Source organism: Pseudopipra pipra, chromosome 14 (assembly GCF_036250125.1).
Source record: "Pseudopipra pipra isolate bDixPip1 chromosome 14, bDixPip1.hap1, whole genome shotgun sequence".
NCBI lineage: Eukaryota > Metazoa > Chordata > Aves > Passeriformes > Pipridae > Pseudopipra > Pseudopipra pipra.
Window position 1 is genome coordinate 18,185,426 of NC_087562.1, and position 19,087 is coordinate 18,204,512.

The 19,087-nt window shown below is 46.0% G+C and overlaps 1 protein-coding gene across 1 annotated transcript in view; it reads right to left on the minus strand.

The window, feature by feature from the left end:
• Positions 1-7,282: 7,282 nt before the first annotated feature.
• Positions 7,283-19,087, minus strand: part of SLC7A10 (solute carrier family 7 member 10) — a 41,301-nt gene continuing 29,496 nt past the window's right edge. Inside the window, exons 3-11 of the mRNA XM_064671282.1 lie at positions 17,140-17,291; positions 16,284-16,409; positions 15,175-15,328; positions 13,402-13,525; positions 13,202-13,305; positions 12,094-12,190; positions 9,028-9,177; positions 8,501-8,678; positions 7,283-7,654 (exon numbers count right to left, since the gene is read on the minus strand). Of these exons, the coding sequence (XP_064527352.1) occupies positions 7,527-7,654; positions 8,501-8,678; positions 9,028-9,177; positions 12,094-12,190; positions 13,202-13,305; positions 13,402-13,525; positions 15,175-15,328; positions 16,284-16,409; positions 17,140-17,291 (1,213 nt within the window). The 3' untranslated portion in view covers positions 7,283-7,526. The remainder of the gene's footprint in view (positions 7,655-8,500; positions 8,679-9,027; positions 9,178-12,093; positions 12,191-13,201; positions 13,306-13,401; positions 13,526-15,174; positions 15,329-16,283; positions 16,410-17,139; positions 17,292-19,087) is intronic.

Sequence of the window (19,087 nt, forward strand, 5' to 3'; positions counted from 1 at the left end):
TTGACAGAACACTGCTGTGTGGTGGCTTAGTCCTGTTGGGGTGGTTGGGCTGGTGACTGGACCCCCCCTGCTCTAACAAGAGCTCTTCTTCAATTCCCCTGGGACTCAGTGACAAGCAGAAATGCTTTATATAGGATTAACAAGGAACTTGACACTGCTGTAAGCACCTGGGTCCTCCAAAGCCTGATTGTTGTAGGAATTGAAGTTGCCCAGAGTTATTAACTTGTAAACTTGGGGTGGCCTTTGGCATCTGTGGGCCTGGGCTCTGCTGCCCACAGGACCCTGCTGGCTGTAAAGGCAAACAGTGGTGGAACAGTTGAGTTTACATCAAAGTGTCAGAGATTTTTTCCTTTGAATGGGCTTTATTTTACCCTGGATCTTTTTCTGGGACTGTCTTCGGGGGTGTGCCTTAAAAAAGAACAAGGAATAGGACTTTGGCTTTACTGAAATGCAACACAGAAGAATTAAATAGAAATTAAATAGAACTAGCTATTTTTTAAAATCTCTTCAGTGGCAAATTGGTTTTGTACTGTGCATTCCAGGGGCAGAAGATTCAAATTCATTAAGGGCATTAATAGCAGGAAGGGCTTGTGACAAAATGTGTGATAAGCAAGAGTCATAGTTGCAATAAATAGATACTGCTCACTCACTTTTTCCAAGGGCTTCTCTGATCAGAATTCATTTCATCAAAGAAAATGTAGTTTTGAAGGAGATCTTGCTTTCAAAGCATTTGTAAACATTTTGGGTGCATTCCACCTTTGCAAGGCTATGTACTGCAGTCATTGCACTGCCAGGGTGGTTGGTTGCACCAAAAGCTACAGGTTTTAGTATCTTTTTTTTTTAATTGTCTAAAGGTAATTTTAAGTAGATAGACTTGTATGTGTAAGGTTGTAAACTACAGCTGGGAGAAAGATTAAATTTCAAGGCTTATATGGTGTAGATATGAAGTATCTTAGAAATAAGTGCATATTTAATTCTGTTACGGAAAAGTATTTCTATAATAAAATAATGTTAATCATGCCATGCCTTAAACCATCACCACCATAAGGCTCATAAAGTTGAGATATGTAATTCATATAATTCATGTAATTCAGAATGCTGTATTTTGGGAACAACACTGAACAGCTAACACAAAGAGTCTCAAATTTACTGTTAATTTTGCACAAACAGGTGTGTTGCAGTGCCCTGGAGTGTCAATACCTGGGTAAATCCCAAAGTCTGCCTTAGCATGTGTCTGCCCTTCCTCCAGCTCTTGGAAAACAGGGAAACAACTGTCCTTGAAGGCACCTTGGTTCTGTTTCATACAAACTGCCTCCTTGTATTCAGAACTTCTTAAAATTATAAAAAAAGCTTGTAAAAAAAAAGGTGCAAATATAACACTTTAACTACTATACAACCTAAAGTTAACTAGCTAGTAAACTTGTTAACATTTTTATTTTAATAATGCTTTTCTGCACTCTGTTAAGATTTTTGTAGACGGATGGGAAGCAAAGCTGGTTTTGTTCAGTTTTTTTTTCTTAAGATACAAAACTCCCCTGTCCAACCAGCCAAAAAAAGTCCTCCCTAAAAAACCCCTCTGACTAGAGAAGAATACCTACTGGTTTAAAAAGAATGCAAGCTCAGAGGCAGCATAAAGGGAGAAGTGACCCCCTTATGTTTTCTCTGACTGCTATTAAAACAAAGGGAATATTTCTGTTAGAAAGTCTGGCACCTTTCAGCTTGTCTATGACTCTGTAACATGCCTTGTACTTGTTTTCACTTTCTGTTCTCCGTGGCTGGTTTGTTTGTTTGTTTTTAATTCACGTTATAATTTAATTTGGTTATAAGATTTTACCACACGTGTACAGGTTCAGGTTTGGCCTCCTGTTTGCCAATGTCTGCTGCTGCTTCCTGGACTGAGCAAGATGCTAAGCAAGGAAGATGCTGGGCATCATCATACTTTGCTCTTGCTTTGGATCCCTTAATTTTTAATAAAATTTCACATGCCCAGAGCCTGTGGGTTTCTGACTATCACTCCAACACCAGAGCTCAGGGATTCCTAAACTATTCCCACAGTCTTTTGCCAACCCGTGGCTCCATGTGTTCACATGAATGTGAAGGGGAATGGGTGTGGTTTGATTTGGTTTTGTACCTTTGGGTTTTGGGGTTTTTTCTTAATCATCTGCTTTTTCTTGTAGCTGAATCTGGTGGAGGGGATGTCACTGTTTTAAATAACAGATGTGAAATCTTAGCACTAGCAATTCCCTGTTGTATTTACTGCCCTTAAAATGTGTCTATGCATATCCCCCAGGTAACAAAAAGAAACCCTGAAGTGGTATGACTTTTAGGGTGGTTAAAAAAAATAATTTCTGTAAGTGCAGCCTCTCCTTCCTGCTCCTGAGGGCAGTGCTTGTTTTGCTGATGCTCCTCCTTCCCCACCTCCTTGGAGGTACTGCTCTTTTTCGGGAGAAGGTGGAGGCTGACAGAGATTTTATGTTGACAGACCTGGAAATCTTCATCTGCATTGAAGAGAACTGGACAGACTTCATGGCTACAGATAAATCTGGGATGACCCTGAAGTGTGGAAGGACACAGCTGGGTGCAGAGGGGTGATACCTTCTAGCCTGGCTGCAGTGCTCGTTCAGCTACAACAGTGGCAAAGCACTAAAGCCTCAAGCCACACCACTATTCCCTGATGTAATGAGGCTGAAATGGGAATAATCCATGAAATGGAAATGGAGTAATAAATGATACCTGTGTGTTTGCAGGTTTGTTGACAACCTGTGCAGTGCAATAGATGTGTCTTACAACAAACCAAGGGGCACACACGAGAAGCCAGGAGGGAATTAAGTACTTTTTAATCAGACATTTCTCTGAGAGGAAAAACTGCTTTGGTTATTTAAGATCTGTGGTCTTGGCAGGAAATTGATTTTTAATCTCCAAGTAGGTGCTGGGATTTAAAATCCAATTATTACAAACAGCTGTCTGAACCTGGCAGGCAGCACACTTTGTGTCCTGTCCTTTGTCAGTCTGTCGCCCTTGCAAACTCTTCAGTGGGCCATCCTTCCCTTTTCAGAGTCTGGCTCTTGTGTTCTTGGCTACAGGAATTGAATGGTAATCAAGGCTGAGGTGAGTGGTGGAGGTTTGTTTTATTCCCTCTTCATTTTATGTTTCCTGCTTTATGATGCCTTCTAGATCCCTTTTATCACTGTCTTACTGTAGGATGTTAGGGCAGGTTTGATTTTGTCCTCTCAGCATCTCTGGTTCACTTCCTAATCCTTTTCCTTGGATTTTCCTTTTCTGTTTGTCCAAGTGCAGAAGTTCCTTGTTGAAGACAGAGCACAGGTGAGAGGTGTCAAGGACCAAGGAGAGGAGGTTTCAAAACCAAAGAGTTTGGTTTGCCTGTGCTCACAACTGAAGTTGGAGACAGGACACAACTGCCTGAACTCTAAAGCCTTAGGAAAAGACAAATTCCAAGCAACATTTACCCTTCGTTTTTCTTTCAGTTTTCTCTTAAGACATGTACTTCAATATCTGTCTTAAAACTCCTCAGCAGCAGCATGACTGCTAACAACTCATTCGGTCCTTGGCACCAAGGGGCTGGAAAGGAAACGTGATTGGTTTTCAAAGTTTTGAGAACTCACAGTAAGGGAGTGAAAGAGTGTCCAAAGGAGGGACACGGAGATGGGGAAGGGCCTTGATCTGAAGCCGTGTGAGGACACTGAGGGCACTTGGTGTGTTCAGCTGGAGCAGAGGAGACTGAGGGGAGACCTCAGTGCAGTTCCAGCTGCCTGGGCAGGGGCAGAGGAGGGGCAGGGACTGAGCTCTGCTCTGGGGGGACCAGGGACAGCAGCCAGGGAATGGCTGGAGCTGTGTCAGGGCAGGCTCAGGTTGGATCTCAGCCAAAGGTTCTTCCCCCAGAGGCTGGTTGGGCACTGCCCAGGCTCCCCAGGGCAGTGGGCACAGCCCCAAGGCTGCCAGAGCTCCAGGAGGGTTTGGATGATCCTCTGGGGCACAGGGGGTGACTCCTGGGGATGGGCCTGTGCAGGGCCAGGGGTTGGACTGGATGATCCTTGAGGATCCCTTCTGACTCAGCATGTTCTGTGATTCTGTGAAATAACCTTGACAAAACCCTCTGAATGTGAAGCGTGGGACAACATGTTTGCTGGACATTGGTTGTTCATTTGTTGGTTTTCCCTCAAAGCTGAATTATTTATTTAGCTCCAGCTCTCCCAGCACTGGGTTGTTCAGGGCAGAGCCATGGGCTTCCCAACCCACCCCAGCACCTCACCAGGTGAGGGTGCTGCTCCTCTGGAGCCACCAGCTTCAGTCCTGGGTGAAAAGCTGCATCAGGGGTTGTGTTTCAGAAGTGAGTGAGTGTGAGTGAGTGTGAGTGAGGAAACCTTGTCTGCATATTTTTGGGTACATGCTTTGTAAAGATGCACAGTGACTCATCTGTCCTTCTTGAGTTGGATGAAAGCTCTGAACTGAGACAAGTCTCTTCCCTTGACCCTGCTGAGATCAAACTCCTCTGGTTTATGTACCAAGGTGAATGGAAAACATCTGATTCCTTTATCAAGTTTTTGAAAACACTTCAGAGTGGCCAGGCCAGCAGCAGTGCCTCTGCTTCCCACTGGTGCCCACTCAGCTCCTATTTCCTGTGGAATTTTATCTTTTCTGTCTTGCAAAGCCTGTGGCACAGTGATGACATGATCTGTTGCTGCTTTTCTCAATCCTGTGATAATGCAGATAAGAATAATCCAATCCATCTTTTATTGACTTTTCCTTAGGCTGACTTACAGGTGATGCTCTACAGGCTATTTTTCTGCATTACAGCCCCTAATATTTTATGCTATATAAATCTAATAGCATATATATATAAATATATAGGCCTATGTAGTATTTCATTGCTATTGAAGCTTTATTTAAACTCCTTTCTTTTGGAAACAACTTACTTTTCCATAACAAGTGTTACAATATTCTCAGCATGCTGTCAGCTGTCTCAAGGTTTTTCTTTTGTTCATTGGGATTTAAAATGCTACCAGTTAAGTCTCCTTTGGGGCCAGTTGCTTTGTCTTTTGGAAAAATCCCTCTTCTATGTGTTGGGCGTGGTGCTAAATTTCATTTAGCATGTCAATTTATCTCTCTAATTCCATACATTGATTGCTGTGATTACAGATTCTACACATTAGGCACTTAACTTTGCAAAGCCTTTAATGTCTGTGATGTTGGGAGCAGAGATGAAGCTCTTCCTAAAAATGAAACACCATGGAACACCTTTTGGGGCTTGGCAAGTAATTCAAAGATGAGCTCTAGTAAACAATCCTGTTCTAAATGCAGCCTTCTGATTTAAGGCCAAATATTGGTTGTTTTAAAGCATGGCAGTACAATCAGGGAAAAGCTGAGTCAAATCCAGTTAACAACTCTGAGGCAATTGGTTCTTTAGTTTTCCTTTTTATTTCCCTAAAGAACAGCCAGGCAAAGCCTTGGTAGCAGCTGCAGGACTATTATTATTATTATTGTTGTTGTTGTTGTTGTTGTTGTTACCTTTCTCTTTACCATACAGACTTGGCTCAAGAGCTGCAACATTTCCATGCTGGCTGATCTCCATACCTTAATTGTTTAAACAAACAAAAACAAACCCACACTGAAACTTAGCAGTTCTGAAAGCAACCATTATTGCTGGTACTGTAATACATTTAATTTTTCCACTAAATAACGAAGGTATTGAAAAAATTATTCTGTTGGAAATTATACCATGGAAAGTGGATTTTGAGCTGTGGAAAATGAGACTCAGCCATGAGAGTCTCCAACATGAGTTAAGGGTTCAGGTTTAACCACAGGGCAGGTCTGCTGTGAATTTCTTTTTAAACAGCAAGCTGAATATATATGATTTTCATTAGCAAGCTATATGTTCATACCATTATTTAGAATGTGCAATCTGTCTTTACATATGCACGCAAAACCACACCTTTTTTTCCAGCTAAATATACATTTCAGTCTCTTCTGATTAACAGCTTTATACAAAGAGAAGAATGCGAGTTGTGTTCCCTTCTAGTATCTACCATCTGCAAGTTCAGAGAGAGATGGATAGATATTTAAAATATGGACAGATGTTTGAAATATAGATATTATTACTATATATATTTTAAAATAAAAATATTTCTTAATAATTAATTGTGTTGGAAAGAGACATTCCTTGAACTTGCTCCTTATTTTGAGTCTATTCTTAAATCTTTGTAAAGCGTGTGGCATTTGACAAATTAAGAGATAATGAAATCCTTACTTTTTGTGCTAGGGCCTGTAACACACAGAAAGATACTTTTAAAATTAAATTCACATGGCTGTTACCAAGGCTACTGAACATGATGGTTTTTGTTTTCAAAACCTGCCAAAGAACAGTAGCTCAGAGCTGTTCTCGCATTTTGCATTTTCCAGAGATTCTCTGGTGTGAAAGTGGCCATATTGCTGCAGCAGCAAATCTCTATATATTAATTAAAGTGCATGAAGGAGACTTTTTTTTTTCCTGGTGTATGCCACAAATAAAATATGCAAAGCACTTTCCTAAGGAGCATCTGATGTGTGAATGGCTCGGGCTTGTTACTTGGGGAGTTGGTCTCTGAAGCGACGTGGCCCGAGCCAGCAGACAGGAGGAACATCGGGCTCCTTTCCTGTGTGTCCCTTGAGCCCCCACTGCTGAGCCTGCTGCAAACCCCTCCACGTCTCCTGTGGGCACCTGCATCGTGCAGAGCCTCATGCAGGAGTTCCTGGGTGGTGCCGGGAGCTCCATCCCCTCCGGGATGTGGGAACGCGGCTCCACCTCTGAACAATGCTCCATCACTCACATATGTGGGATTTGTATCACTGCTGCTGGGTATTTTTTCCCGTGTCACCACATGATGCCTGAACAGTCAAACCTGCTGTTGGTGGTGTAGCTTTTGCTCCCAGGTCCCCCAGGGCAGGTTCATGCTCAGCACAGTGCCCCTGCCCCGCTGTGACAGTGCTGGGCTGGCAGCAGGTGTGGGAAGGGATGATCCTTTGCACTGTAACTTTGATGCCTCGTGTGTTATGTGGGGGTTCACCCCACCCAGGCACAGCGACAGCAACAGGTCTCCTCACTTTCTCTTGATTTCTCCGTTTTGATTTTGTGTTGGGAACTGCCCTACTTTTGAAATGCCTAAATTTGTATGTCTCTGGTGGACCCTCATGGCAACTAAAATCAGTATTCCGGAGCTGTGTCTGTGCTGCTTTCCAAAGCTGAGCAAATATGCTGCCAGAAAAAAAAAACAACCAAACAACCAGCGCCTTATTTTATATTTTATTTCTTTTATTTTTTTCCTCTTTTTTTTTCTTAGGGAAAAACTAAAAGCTACAGATGCCACAAAGGGTGTAGCTCATTTTACGGGCTTCGCTATTGGAGCTCTAAAAACATATATATCTTTTTTTTTTTTCTTTCCAGAAAAACTTTTTTTTTTTTTTTTTTTTTTTTTTTTTTTTTTCCAAAAATCAGCATGTAAACAAGAAGCCAACTTCAGCCTCAGAGGTTGTTATTTCCTCGCTGCTCTTTCACTCACCGGCCGCCAAGAGTGGGCCGAGGAGGCCTCCTCCTCCTCAGCAGCTCCACACTGAGGGTACACCACGAAACACAGCTTCTGCCCCCAGCACGTCAGGGACTCTGGAGGAGCAAAGCACGGGGGGTTAACGGGGGTGCTCGAGCCCTCCCAAAAAAAGTGTGGTGCTGGGGGGATGCTGCACCCCCACAGCCCCTCCAACCCTTCCCATCTGCAGCTCGGTGACCGAGGGTTGTGAAGCCAGGGCGGATTAAATGGGGCGGATTTAGGGGCACCTTTCCCCAGCCCCTCCCAGAGCTGCCCATGGCAGGGTTGGGATGGCACGGGGTGGCTGCCAGCCCTGCTGGCACCGTGCCAGTCCTGCTGCAGTGGCCACTGGCCCCGGGGAGCTGCTGGAAACCCTCTGGGCAGAGCAGGGGGCTGCAGTGTGCTTGTCTGAACGTCCTTGCCCTGCAGCAAAGCGATGACAAGCCAAACACAACAAAAACGTACCAGACTTAGGTGCAGTTTTAGTTTTATATGTAAGGCTTTCTTATCTTTGGATTCCCTGGGGCTCGTGTGGGGGGATGTGCTGGGGGCACAGCAGAGGAAGGCAGGGCAAGGGGGAGACAAACCTGCATCCCAGTCCCTTTGTGAGGGCTCATTTGGCCTTCATGTGCCTAAGGTGACACCCCTGTCCCTCTGCCCTGGGACAGGCTGCTGAGAGCAAGCTGAGAGGGTGGGTAATAATTGCACAGGGGCACGAGAGGAGGCAGATGCACCCAGCAGTGAGCAAAGAGCTGCCCAGAGGGAAGTGCTGCCTGCCTACTTTGTGCCTGTGACTGAGAGGGGTGGCCAGGCTCGGGCAGGCAGGTCCCTGCTGTTTCAGTGCTGCTGTGCCAGAGGTTAAGCAGACCCCAAGCACAGTCAGTGGCCCTGAGAGGGCAGCGAGGCACACAGTGCTGGCTTACCTATTAGCCTATTTACACACTTTGGTTTATTTCTCCAGTAGACTCCAAGGAAAAACACTGGCACTCCGGTTAAAATGATAATGAGTCCAACCCCACAGACAACAGGCTCCGAGTATAAGCTGAAGATCAGCAGAAATGCCCAAAACGCCAGGTAAGTGATGGGGATGAGGAGGTTCACCTACCAGGAGAGAGCAGAGCAGAGCACGACTGTGCAGAGCAACAGCAGTGGCTGACTGGTTGTGGGGGGCTGCAGGCAGTGCTGTGGCTTCAGGACCCCCCATAGGTTGTGCCCCCATTCCCTCTACCACTGTTTTCCTCTCTGCCCATCCCGACAAGTTCACGAGAACTCGTGCATCCCACTTCTGCACCAGTGGCACTCTGGGGCATGCTTTGGGACCTTAAAACATTCATACCACTTCAAAATAAAATAAACTGTTATTCAAAACAGGACAGTGGAGGGTTTGGTGTTCCCATCCCACCCTTTCCATCACCACTGCAACCAAGAAATTTAGCTTTAACAGTGGCACCTTGATGGGTCTGAAGATTTTGGGTTTCCTCCAGCGTAAGACGATCAGGCCTATAATTGTCACTCCATAGCAGAGGTAGTTAATGAAGGACACGTAGTTGATTAGTGTGTATGTGTCTCCAACAAGCATGATGATAAGCGTGGCCAAGCACTGCAAAGAGAGGAGCACAGCCTTCCTGAGCCTTTACTAGAAAAGGTAGCTTGAAAACAACAAACCAAAGCAAAAATCCCATTAAAGCATTAAAACTCCTTTCGTTCATGGCCTCTGCTGGGCATCTGTTGCCTCCTGTGGCTCGGTGCATTATCCCTGAGCTGTGCCACCAGGGCTGAATGAGGATTTGGGGTTATTTGGGGCATGCTGAAGCCAGAGACCAGAGGGACTGTTTATAAATACCCTGGGGTGCTGGCAGAGCTGTCTCTGCTGCCCATGGCCAGGCAGGCAGGGCTGGGAGGACTGGCAGAGCTCTCACCCCACCCATTTCTGTTAAGTGTTTTAAAAAGCTGTTGAGCCCTGTGGTGAGGACTCCAGGTGAAAAGATTTCTTGCAGACTTAACATGTTCTGTTCAGGGGACTCTGTTGTTGCAGGTGGCCTGTATATTACGAAGCATTAGAGGTTTGCCCTTTCCCCCGTGGTGTGTGTCACAGCTGATCAGGACCATCAATCTTATTTGTGTTTGGCAACTGGCAGATGGACTGTAGAAATTTCCATACTTAACTTGCTTTTTTGAACTCTATGTCTGTAGAGCCAGGAGAGCTGGCCTGGGGGCCGGGGTGCTGATCCTTGAGTCCCCCACCCAGGGGCTGAGCTGAGCCCTCAGCTGCACCACATACCAGTCCAGTGAACACTGTCTGCTGGGGCCCAGAGCCTGGGGGAAACTAAACATCCAAACCCCTCCAGAGAGCACTCAGGATTTTGGCCTGGTTTACCCCAGGCTCTCTTTTTGCTTATGTCCGTTCTTCTTAATCAGCTGTTTCAATAATGAAGTCCTCCCAGGAGGGAAGGCTTCTGCACCACCAACACCAGGAATTAAGCAGCACCACAACCAAATGCCCCTTTGGTCCTGCTGTTCCCCTGTTCAAAGCCTGGCAGGCTTGGCAGGGGGGTTTCAACACCTTGAGCAGTCTCACCACACAATGGGTTTAAAACTGGACACAGTTTCACACTGGTGTCATTAACATGGTCTCTGCTCTCCCCTGACACAGTGTCACACACATGTACAACCCTCTGCTGCCACTGAAGGGGTTTGCAGCGATGTCACTCAGCACAAGGTTCCATGTGTAGGTGACACTGACGTGTCACATCTGCTCATGGTGTGAGTGTTGTGGCTGCAGAGGGGTGTGCTGCTCTCCCACAGCCTGGCCACAGCCACGTGGGGCCAGTCACTCCCCACTGCCTTGCAAAAAAACCCCCAGTCTGCTTATTTTACATCTAGCTCGGCCCCTTGATTTTTGGAAGTAAAATAGTAAATTGGTAAAAATGAAGGTCTCACTGGTGATGTTAAAGTAGCCTTTTTCCATGTACAGAGAACTCTTTCTCCATGCAGGGAGGTGGGTGTGTTTCACTGGGAGAGAAAAGGAGCCTGATGTATTAATTAGGTTTGCCTAAAGTCCAGCCCTGTTTGCTCCTGTAGCAAAGGATGAATTGATGTGCTGAGCTCCTTCTGGGATTTGCACTGTGGTTCAGGGGGGATGGTTGGAGCAGTGCAGGGGGCTGTGCCTGATGGATTGGTCAGCTCACTCTGGTCAGGGCTGTTCTGCAGTGAATCAGCCTCTGGGACTCAGTGTATCATTTCAGCCCATGTGTTTTTAAGGACAAAGGAGTTCTGCTTCGTGGACACCAGTGGAGCACAGCTGCCCACTGGGATCCCGTGGTGCCCTGGGGCAGGGCAGGCACAGGCAGTTACCCCAAACTCCCAAAAAGCAACAGTGAGATGTTTGTGATGGGGCTCTAAACCCAGGAATGCTGTAAAGCCTCAGCAAAATGTGTATTTTGTCATAGAATGGTAATTTTACAGGAGGCTTATTTGGTGAAATTTTGTATGGGTGTATTGTGCCAGAATTGCTGTTAGAGCCAGAAGACATGTAAACATGGATCTTCTGAGTGCATCTGGGGTGGTTTTGATATCAGTGGCAAACTTGCAGTTGGCAGCCATTGGTGCAGCCAAGATTTCAAGCCAATGCCCTTTGGGGAAGTCCCTCACTTGGGCTCTGCAGCCAGGGACAACAGCACTGGGAACCATTTTCCTCTTTACCATCTCCTATGCCCATGACATAAAACCCATTGCATGTTCTAATTTCACTGCTGGTAAAAGAACATGAAGATCTTTGTTTCAAATAATAACTTCTGTAAGTCATTAGTACTGTGGAAATTCACACTGCCTAAAAAGTGAGAGAAACCTTCCTCCCACAGCAACACACCAGCAGCTGGACCAGTCCCATGCCCTCTCAACAGCTGGCCCAGGAGTGTCTGATCTTTGCAGGTGACCCGATGTCTGCCTGATGTACCATTCAGCAGATGCATTATTCAGGGACACTGTAATCATTGCCTCTTACCTAATTTTTTGGCCCATGGAAAAGAAATATCTGTGCCCCTCAGAGAGCTGCCTGATCACCCCTCACAAGGTGTCTTGGTTGTTGAGAGTAAGTAAATTTAGGAGCACTTTGTCTGCTCCCTGGGATCCACCATGTCTCCGGATTTGGTGGCAGGATCTGAAGCTGCCCTGCCTGAGTGGGATTAGCAGTGACCATGGGGATCTCCAAATGCTTGTGGGAAGCAGGTGAAATCGGTCTGAGGAGCTCATCTTGTCTTAAATGAAGTAGGTAATGAGCTTACACTGCAGCTCAAGTCAGGTATGAGGGAAGGGGGATTATTTCCGAGGCCGAAGGCTGCTTCTCCCTGGGGCACTGGGACCTGCTCAGCTGGCACACACCAGCAGCACTCCAGGCCTGCTTTCTTCTCCTCTTCTGGGGTAAAATGGCCTCTCCAGGGGTTTTCCAGCTCTCCTCTCTGCGATTCAATGTTTCCAAAAGCAGGTTACACAGTGACAGAGCAGGGGCAACACTTACACAGAGGAGCAGGGCAGGGATGGGTGTGCAGTTCTTGACATGGATCATGGCAAGCAAGCTCGGCAAGTGGCCTTCTCGGGCACCAGAGAAACACAGCCTGGAAACAAGAAGAGTAATGATGAATGCACTGGGTGTGCAACAGGCTCTCCAGTCCTTAGCCATATAACACCTCATCTCTTCCCATGGCTGAACTGGGGAGACAACTAGAGACTGCCTGAGTCACCTGGTGAAAGGTATTCAAACTAGACCCCCTTCAGTACACAAGGCCTTGAACAGCTAATGTTACCTGTGAAATGACCTGCTCTGAGGCACTGGAATAGCTCTGAAATCTGCCCTGTCCCTGCCTGCTGGCCAGCATTGCCTCTTTACCCAGGGAGGGATGAGTACCCTGAAGGTTGTGTGGATATTTCCAGTGTCAAAAGGGTTTTGGGTGAGGTTGAACATGCCTAAACATTTTAAATGCACTTGTTACATGTGCTGTCAGATTTGTTGCATCTCGTTATACTCATGAAAGTGCTGAGATAAATAACTTTCCCAAGGTACTTGAGTTGCTTCCTCAAAAAACATAATAAAAAATTATAACTTTTAAATTAGGTTCAGAGAGGTCAGTTATTACAAATAGACTTTACTGTCTACAATCTAACAGACTATATAGATTCTGGCCCCACTACCAGCAGTATGCATGCAAAGCACCTTGATTCCAAGTTTTTCCAGCATGGGTGTGAAAATGCCTGTAACTGGGAACAGCACCAGGCCCTGAAACTCTTCTTTGAGCTAAGCACAGTTTAGCTTGTAGTTACTGGAACTTTGTTGATGTAAAATTACTTTGGTTTCACACTAAAGCTGTGTTTGGCTCTTAAGGTGAATTATTCCACATCTGCAGGCACTTCCAGTAACTTACATAGATTAATTTGCAAGAGATTTCATGACTCAGTATTACATTTGCTGGTTTGAAACAGAGCAATTCACCACTGATTGTATCCAACACACCCAACAACGACCTCGTGCTCTACAACATCCAAAATTAGCTAGCATTTCTTTAGCAAAGGAAATTAAAACAGCCCCTCCCCAAATCAGATAACGTTCATAAAATTGTACTCCATCTAACCTTGATGAGGTAAAAAGGTATCCATTTATTCCTCCAAATGTAGATAGGGCCACTGAGACTGGCATAACCCAGGAAAAATAGCCCAGTAACTTTTCACCAAATGTCTAAAGCAACAGAAGGCAAAGAAACTGAAATACACTGCAAAGCACAGAACCGAAATCAAAGTGTGTTCGAGACGTCCAGGGAATGGTTTTACTTACTACCGCCACAGCGTTGGAGGACAAGAGCTCTTGGGGTGACATGGCAGTGAAATAGGCAATGTTGGTGAACGTATACACAAATGTCACCAGTGGGATGGATATGAATATGGCACGAGGTAGGTTCCTAATAAAAGAATTGGGAGGGTAGATAAGCAATGACGGTCACGCACAGAGAGATCACAACAACCGTGTCCGGCCCCGGGGAGCTCACCCGGCCCACTTCGGGGGAGCTGGGGTTCATGGGGGTTTCTCTGGAGAAGTTTCCCTGCTTCCAGGGGCTCTCTGACCCACTGCAGGGGGGAGAAGGCTGAAAGTGCTACCAAATGCCATGTCTGCAGGGAGCACCCTGGGACAAACATACCACGAGTTCCCTTTGGGCTCTGGACTGGGACTGGTGCAGCCTGTCACTGAAAAAAACAAAATAGCTATTTCCCAGAAGTTTTGGGACTTTTGCCTTAAATGTCTTGCTTTGCTTTACCTTCACCTGCTCTGAAAAAGAAGGGGGTCCTGTTGTTCAGCTGCTGCCTTGGCCCATTGTGTGCCATAAACCTGGTCTGGTCAAGGCAACAGCGTGGCAACTTGCAGTAGTACAGCTGTGCCTGATCTCCAACCCAGAGACCTCCTTAGGGGAGGGCACCTGGTCTGTTCTGTAACTAACAAAATAATGCAATTTTTCTCTGTCTGTCAGATTTGGAAAAAAGGTTTTAAAAAGCATATTTAACCTTCGTAAATTTGAACAGACTTAGTAAAAGTGGGAAGTGGTTTTGGTTATCCAATTTTTTTTTATATTTTAATTTCCCCGCAGAGGCTGCAAAAATCATTTAAAAAAAAGGCTATTTGTTCCAATTTCTCTTTATTTCTCAACTAAGGCTGTAATTACCTTGTTTAAGTCATAACTCACTATTATTCAGCTTTGAAATTGTGGTGGTCTATTAAAATGTTGTTGTTTATTAAGAAAACACATTATTAAGAAAACACATTTCTTTGTTTCTGCCAAGATCTCTGGACATGCATTTTGCCACTCACTGGTGTGCAGAGCCACTCATAAGGCTGCAACTTTAAGTCATTTCTGCCCAGGCTGTGTAGTAGCTTAAATTCCTCATCGTTTAATTGCTGTGTGCATTGGATGCCCAGAAATAACTAACACTCCAAGAGCTGCTCTTGGCATTTGTCATTGCACTTCATCAATTCAGAAATGTTGAAACACTTGAACCTTGCTAAACCAAAATTCCCTTTCCCTCACACCCTGCTTGTGATGAATCCTTTCCAAGCCCCTTCCCGTACCCAGGACCAGCAGTGACCCAGTGTCAGCTGCCCTGGCAGGTGCTGGGGCAGGGAGTGCTGCTTTCACTGCACAACTAATCTTCTCTTTCAGGTGTCTGTGGGAGACCCCCTTTGGGTGAAAAAGCAAAGCAACTTCCAGGATAATTCAACATTTTTCTAATAGAGGTGATTCTCCCAGTAGATGTTTGTGTGGTATCTCCTCAATGGTTAATTTTCTGCTGCAGGAGCACTGCATGACTGAGTGGTGCCATAAAGATACTGCTTTGTCTGTAGGCTGCCTGGATTCAGTTAATACTTTGTGCTGTGTATTTTTAATTTCACTGTTTCTGTAGCTTGCCTGCTATGTGTTCTAAAGAAAAATCTTTCTCCTTTAGAAGGACCAGTCCCACAGACACAGAATAACATCTCTTGAAATGAATAATTCTACCAGATGACTGCAATGCCTCAGCACTCCAAGAATATGTGAATGGCATGGAAATGGATACTTGCCTGCGGGGATCAACCAGTTCCTCTGTCACATAGTTCAGGAAGTTCCAGCCACTGAAAGCAAAGGACCCTTGAAGAAAAGCTAAAGCTAAATGCCCCACGGATGGAGTCATCCAAAAATTGAATGCATTGCTTGGCGTCAGCTCTTTGTAGTTTCCTGCACAGAGAGCACAAGCAAGAGGTTAATCCACCCCTACCTACCAGAGACACAGGAAAACAGGTTAACTTCTGCTTTCAGTTCTTTATTCTTTATTCCTTATTAGAATGGAGACTTCATGCTCTTCCTGCCCCCATGGGCTGGCATTGCACTCGCAGTGCTTTCTGCAGGACGGGGTCCTGGGGAGGGATGTTGGGCTGTGTGGGCACCTTGTCACCACTCAGGGGACCCTTTGCAGCCTGCCCTGCCTGAGGGTGGCTCCTTGGCAGTGTAAATTCCTGTCTGCTCTCAATGCAGTTCTCTTTTACAAGAATTTGGTGTTGTTTAGTAGAAATACTTGAAAAATAAAATGTCTGTGGGGCTGGAAGATCTGTCAAGATTGTAGGACTGTTACCACTGAGAAAACAAGGTTTTTGCCGTCTGTGGATTTCTTCTTCCCTTATATGACTCATCATATACATGATAAAAAAAATTGTAAATCTTTTGTGCTTTCTGCTTTTCGTTAAGTGGTGAATCAGTGAGACCTTTTTTGCCCATGTGTAATCTTAAAAGTGATTTTTTGTAGGGAATTGGACTAGTGCCTGAGATGAAGCAGGTATCTTCCTGCCCTGGGCAAGGCATTGCTTATTCATTTTGGATCCAGAGCACTTCAAATTCAAGGAAAACACAACAGATTAAAAAAATTAAGCAACTATCCTGAAACATCCTCAGCTGCCCTCCTTTATTCTATCAAATCCCATGAGGATAAAAGGGGCTTTTTTAAGCTGATACAGCCGATTTCTCCCTGCATTTCAACACTCACTCCTTTCCACAGCCCCGTGAGTGTACAGCCCTGAGCTCAGCTACATCCAGCGACCTTCAGGTCTGTTTGTAAGGAGGAAACAGTGCAGGAAGTGGGAAGAAATCAAGTCTATCAACAGTCCCATACCCATGTTACAGCTGTCTCACAGAGTACCTTTAAAGATCTGTATGAAGCCCACAATAATGATAAGGGTCAGGGCTAAGAGTTTTCCTGCTGTAAATATATCCTGAATGCGCGTTGCCCATCGCACGCTGGAGCTGTTCACCCAGGTCAGGAGAACTGGAGAGCAAAAGACTGAATTCAGTGAAATGAAATTACGTTTATTTAAGAACATACAGCATTGGAAAACACAGACTGATGAGCATGTTCTTGCAGGGAGCTCTAGCGTGGCCGGGCAGGAGGGTGAGGAGGAGCATTGCCTTTCCCCAGGAGACTCCCAGCTGTGGGAGCCATCAGCCCTCACTCCTGGGTGCTGCCAGTCAGGGCTCTCCTCAGCTCCAATAACTGCCTGAGTTGTGCTCAGCATGCTGGGATCATCCCCTCCTCACAGGAACAGTGAACACCTTCAGCCCTGCAGCTCTGGTTTGCTTTTGCTGGCTCTGTGAGTGACTGATGCAGAGCTGGCAGCGTGCTGCTCTGCCTGCACACTCCTTTGGGAACGTGAAAGAAGACTAGGAAGGGCTCAAAGGTGGTGGGTCACCTGTGCCACCACCTGTGCCAGGAGCCCATGGCTCTGCAGGGAGCACAGCACTGTCCCATCCCACATGCTCACCTGCTGCCACTTGCCCTGGGACCCACTGCATTTTGGGTGCTGTTGTGCCTCACTTCAGGCCACCGTGCTTGCTGTTAGGCAAGTGGAAAGGGATGTAATATCCCACAGCAGTCCCAGTGCCTGTCCTGGGACCTCCCCACTGGCCTTTTGAGCTGTGGCCGTGCCCCCAGCCTGGCTGGAGTGGCCCCTTGTGAAACCGAGTCAAGCTTTGTGTGTGTGTGAGGAGCAAATACTCACGTAAACACACCATGGAGAGGATCCTGGAGGCATTATAGGGGGGGATACAGTTAGGGAAGACGGGCTGCAGGACATAGTTTGAGAAGGTCAGTGCTATGACAGCCAAACTAGTTGGGTACATGATGAGCACCGCGCTCCACAGCAGCAGGAACCTGGAAAGACAAGAAGCACAGGAAAGCAGCGCTGGGGCTGTGCTGCAGGAGGTGACACACGCTCAGCTCTGCAGCACTCCTGCTCCTGAGGCATCAGGGCTGAGCACCTTCATCCTGGTCACACCTCACAGTCACCTCCTTGTGACTGCCCTCATCCCTTTTCCCACATCCTCAGCATGATCCTGGACTTTAAATGAAACATTGTAAAGCAAAGCTGGGTTTGGGAATGTGTGAAAGAGTGAGGACTATGCCCAGCAGGCACGCTTTGATTTGACTCTGTGTGTCTAAAGGAAAGCAGCTCTGTAGCTCCTGGGCTGACACAGGCAGCAGTCCCTACATGGAAGGCAGCTCTGAGGGGTTTTGCAGGGCCTCCAGTCACAGGCTGGGTTTCTTGTCCCCATTTGTGTTGTCTCTGTGACCCGGGCCAGGGCAGGTCAGTGTGCAGTATCCTGTGATGGATCACTCAGCTGGGGTGCACTGGCTTGGCTGTCTGCCTCCAGCTGTGGCTTAAGGGGATGGCAAGGTATCCATGCAAATATAAAGCGTGAGATATTTTGGCTTCTCATTCTGGGAAGTAGAAAAAGAAAGTTCCAAAGGCAGCAGTGGATCTGGTTAGTGCTTTAAAATATTTGAAGCATTATTATCTCTGTAGTGAGAAGTAGTCATTGCAAGAAAGTGAAGTCTTTCTTGCCCATGTGCATGCACACACAGATACACTCACTGTCACTCACTCACATACATGCACAAATGTAACATACAGGGATGCCCAGCACAAATGAGGATCTGAAATGATATTTCCAAATAAGACAGGATAATTTCTATATTATGCAGGTTGCTCTTTAAGAGGCTGCACCCAGTGGGCGCCAGCCCCATAAATGTGGCACAGCTGAGGGAAGCCCTCTCTGTGCCATTAATAACCCAGAGGGATGGAGTGCTGCTTGTTGGATGCTCCTCAGCCGGGGGGTGAGTGTCTCTCAGTCCCATCCTTTACTTTGCCTTGTTGCTTCTGAGGAGTATGGAGCAACTATTACCCACCAGAGTTAATTTGGTGAACTGGGCTGATACAAGATCTGGGTACCTTCCCACCTGGCCCTGTTGTTTTTTACAATAAACTAGGTGGGTTTTTTTTCTTTCTTTTTATTTTGTTGTGTTACTCCTTTTTTTTCCTGACTGCTAAAATTTTTTATTGAGGTCCAGAACAGTTTTCTCCAGCGATTGCTTTGTGCTATCTGGTGGGGTGGATGATGTACCCACCATCTGGGGTACCTCTGCAGACTCTGCTTGCTGTATGAGTTAACTCAGCTGGTCCTCACTGAAGAATAAATAGGACCTAAAGACTGCAGTAACAATTTGCTGATAGGGTTTGGATACTGGTGGTGCTGAGTGACATCAGGTTGGTGTGTGCATGGCAGCGTGGCTGTCAGCTGGCAGGGCCTGGGCAGAGATGCCTGGGCAGAGACCACCAGTTCTTCCCTGACATGGTTATCTTAGCCCATAAAAGTTATGCAGGCTGAGAACTGTGTTCAGATAAAAATGTTTAATGGGAAGAATGAGACAATTGCTGGCAAAATTGGCCCTTTTTTCTATGATGTGATATGAAGTGTGGTAAGTAGACTGTGGTTTAATGGGAATGGGATCATTCAATAGATTTCTGACAGTCTATTTGTTTTATGCAGCCTTTGAAATGCAGGACTGAGAAGGCAAATCAAAGTACAGGCATCATTTGAGCAGCGGGGGAGAAAGTTCAAAACTTTCTCAGAAAAGATGGCAACAAAACAAGAAGGAAGCTTGCCTAA